This window comes from Vollenhovia emeryi, unplaced genomic scaffold (genome assembly GCF_000949405.1).
Source record: "Vollenhovia emeryi isolate VEMERY1.0 unplaced genomic scaffold, V.emery_V1.0 DF939397.1, whole genome shotgun sequence".
Classification (NCBI taxonomy): Eukaryota; Metazoa; Arthropoda; class Insecta; order Hymenoptera; family Formicidae; genus Vollenhovia; species Vollenhovia emeryi.
This window is the reverse complement of record NW_011966969.1, coordinates 65,072-68,734: the sequence shown is the minus strand read 5'-3', so window position 1 is coordinate 68,734 and position 3,663 is coordinate 65,072. Positions and strand designations below refer to the sequence as shown.

At 39.1% G+C, this 3,663-nt stretch overlaps 1 protein-coding gene across 7 annotated transcripts in view; it reads right to left on the bottom strand.

Moving 5' to 3' along the window:
- LOC105557969 overlaps positions 1–3,663 on the bottom strand; it is a 29,973-nt gene that overhangs the window by 7,581 nt on the left and 18,729 nt on the right. For all 7 annotated transcript variants that reach the window (XM_012005416.1, XM_012005415.1, XM_012005413.1 and 4 more), the window contains exon 2: positions 602–732. In XM_012005416.1, coding sequence (XP_011860806.1) covers positions 602–712 — 111 coding nt within the window. In that variant the 5' untranslated portion in view covers positions 713–732. The remainder of the gene's footprint in view (positions 1–601; positions 733–3,663) is intronic.

Sequence of the window (3,663 nt, the reverse complement as noted above, 5' to 3'; positions counted from 1 at the left end):
AGGTGGAGCGACGCGCGAGATACACCGTAGTGGGAAAAAACCTAGGCGCGGCGGGGAGCGCGGCGCGGGCGGCGAGCGCGGCAACGAGCGCGAGCGACGGGCGACCTGGGGCGACCGAAACATAAACATAGTATCTCGCGCGTCGCTCCACCTCCCGCTCATCGATCGATTTTCTTAAATGCCTTCCGAGTCTGGCCTACCGTATTCTGGATCCTCATTCGCTCAGACGTGTAAATTAATTACTCGATAACTATTGTTACTTTTGTACCGCAGCACATGATATTTCTCCTTAGTTTAACCCAATCTACCACTATTTTCAAGTTGGCTACTTTTGCATCAGACACCCTGTATGTTTCAATCATGTAATATCTAATTATATCTCCCAAGATACAATTAGGTTTTACATGACTGAAACATATATGTATAACAAGATTTTTCAATTTTTTTTCCCGGATTGGCTACAGTTCCGGTCGGTAATCCTTCCCTCATGGTAAAAGGTTGGGACAGCCTTAATGATTCACCCTGCATATGTTTTTAAGTATATTATGCATAGGTATATATATATATATATAAGTAAAAATAGGAGACAACCAAAGATTACCTTGTACAATTTATCCAAATTATACCATACGTCTTCCTCATCTTGCTCCTCGTACTGTGACTCCACGAGATTATCTCGCGAACGCGAAAGTATCTTCCGCCTCGATACCATTTTGCGTCCCGATAGTCAATCTGAAAGCAAGGAAAGAAAAAAATGATCCTTACCGTATAATCTCCCTTAATTTCTCTTCGTGCCGAACATTCGAGCATCCTCGCGGAATTTTCTTATTCGTGTAGGAAAGCGAGAAAAGAATCTTTATTATAATCTACATCGAGAAAGCTCCGAGGGAAAATTTGTTGGCAGATTTAAGAGTCATCGGTTATACGCTTATCGAAATTCTCGTCGCCTCTCGCTTCTTCGAATACGCAATAAAGAAGTAATTCTGTCATTTGCAGAGGAAAAAATATCGTCAATTTTGCGCGTTTTATCTCCCATCATTAATTTATAAGTCATTTACAGTTTAAAAGGGACGAAAGGTCGAAGGGTATATCTTTGATGCGAAAGAACGAGGGAGTCTATTCGATAAGTATGCAGGATATCCCAGAGCTAACGCACCGTCCGTTAACGACAGATTCCTCAGATTATTTTAAGACGAAAATTCTAAATGCTACGACTTTAATATAATAATTTTCCAATGAGAAATGTTCAAAGTTGACAAACCAAGTTACTCGAAATTCGCGCGCTCTGGCATGTCACATTGCATAATAGTGAAGGTATTTTTTCAAGCGCATCAAATCTATTCTCGAAACTGATATATTTTCTCACATGCATTGTCTGCGCTTTAAAACACCTTTACTACTGTGCAATATGACACACTTGAGCGCACGAATTTCGAACAATTTGATTTGTCAACTTTACGCATTTCTCATTTAAAAATTATTGTAACCTCGGCATTTAGGTATTAGAATTTTTGTCTCAAAATGATCTCAGGAATCTGTCATTAACGGGTTAGATCTGGGATACCCTGTACACATATACAATTATTTTCCCTTTTCTTTCCCTTTTGTCATTCGCGTCGGCGTTTTCTCATTTTTTTCGAGAACAAACGTGACACAGCTTTCGCGCCAAAGACTCGACACTCATTTGCATCGCCGTGCGTTTGCGGCTACCATGTATGAACGATCATGATCTCAGATGCTATGCTATCGGCCACGTTACTATCGGCTACATTCCTTCCGGTATAACGTGGTTGACACTTCAGGTGGCAAGGGCGACAAAAGAAAAAAGAAAAGGAATTACCGGGACAATTAAAGCCCATATCAGACTACAGATTAAGATTTGAAAATTGACCAATCGCAGCAATAATTACCTAGCCTGAGATTAGCAAACCTTGCTCGGATTAGTTAAATTTCAATCTAATCTCAATTTCAATTCGTAGACTGACACGGGTTCTACGGGGCACGTGAGTGCTCGCTGTTATGTGCCGCAACTCATATCTTGCATATTTATAATTTTTATTTCTAAAACGTTTATAAAAATAGTTTCTTCTAATTAAAATCCTTAATCGAGGGGTAAAATCATGTACACCAATGCCCACTAGTGCATTAAAATTTGACAGTAATGCCCAGTGGGCATACGTTAACATTACTTTATCTATTTTATTTTACCTTATTATCTTATTTTATCTTATTTTATCTTGTCTTATATAATTTTATCTTACTTTATCTTGTGTTATCTTGTTTTATCTTACTTTATCTTGTGTTATCTTGTTTTATCTTATTTTATCTTGTGTTATCTTGTTTTCTCTTATTTATCTCATTTTATCTTGTTTTATCTCATTTATCTTTTTAGATTCTTTATGAGAAAAAATTCCTAGTAATGCCTAGTAATGCCGCAAATCTGTGCTACAATGCCCTCAGCGGTTTACCTCGCTCTCTTAATACACTATAGTCCCGTTATCTTTGCTCCATAAGCTACTCACTTTCACTTACTTTTGTCTGCACGATCTTTAACTTTTTCTTTACAACTTTTTCAAATCTGTTATAAAAAATTAGTCCTATCCTGACGGATTATCATGTCGTATGTTAACCTTTTCGTTTCCACCACTCAGAAACTGTGCCAGTTACTCTTCCCGATTAGAATATTAACGTAAACGTTATTGGTTATTTTTCAACAAAAACTAGACCTGTCTCGTGAGCGAAAATCCCTCTTAAACTGACTGTGAGTTTAGTTCTAATTGTAAGTCGTCTCTCGAAGCAAATACACCTTCGATTCACTTGTGCCGAATAAAGTTCTCCGCGGCCGGTTGACAGTTGTCTACTATTTTACATCTTTAAACCTTACGTTGCATCTTGAACGGAACCTGTATCCAGCTACGTAACGTGACGTCATTTCAGGTGATCCCCGCATTCTCGATTATCGCCTCGCGTTTTCGTTATTCTCTTCGGCGTTAAATCTCCACGGTTCCTGGCGAGTAAAAGACGGCTTTTCTCTACCGTGGTTTACGTGTGTGGCACGTTTCGAAAAACGGGAGACGCAACCCGGAAGAATTCAATTTCCTCACGTTGGTCTCGTAATTTTAGAAACACCGTGAGAGATTAATTTATTTTTATTAAATAGATAATTCAATTTGAAGTAGATTTGCTGCCCGATAAAAAATTTTTCATGCACGAGCGAGCGTAAATATAATACCCAGACAGCACATGATATTACACGAACATTCTGTACTCATACTATAAATGTACGCACTGTACATACAATAATATACTGAGAATATCTCTATAATATCTCCTGTAGTATACCAGTTTTCGTATATATTTCTAGGATGTTTTCAAAACATCTTTTACAGTATATTATTTCTCGTATATACAGGGTGAGTCACAACATTTGTGCCAGAGCTCGCGAGAAGGTAGAACGGATCGAGATGAACAGAAAAGTCCTGAACCATTTGCAATTTTCGCAATAGTTAACGAGTAATAAATTATCGAAAATCGTCGTCTTTGCCCTGCCCACTGTCCAATTCGAGCGCGTGGCGAGATGTGACCGCACGGCGATCGATATTGCCAGGCGAGGGATGGGAACGCGAGACGCGGGAGCGGCGACGTAAGCTCGCCGGCAACTGC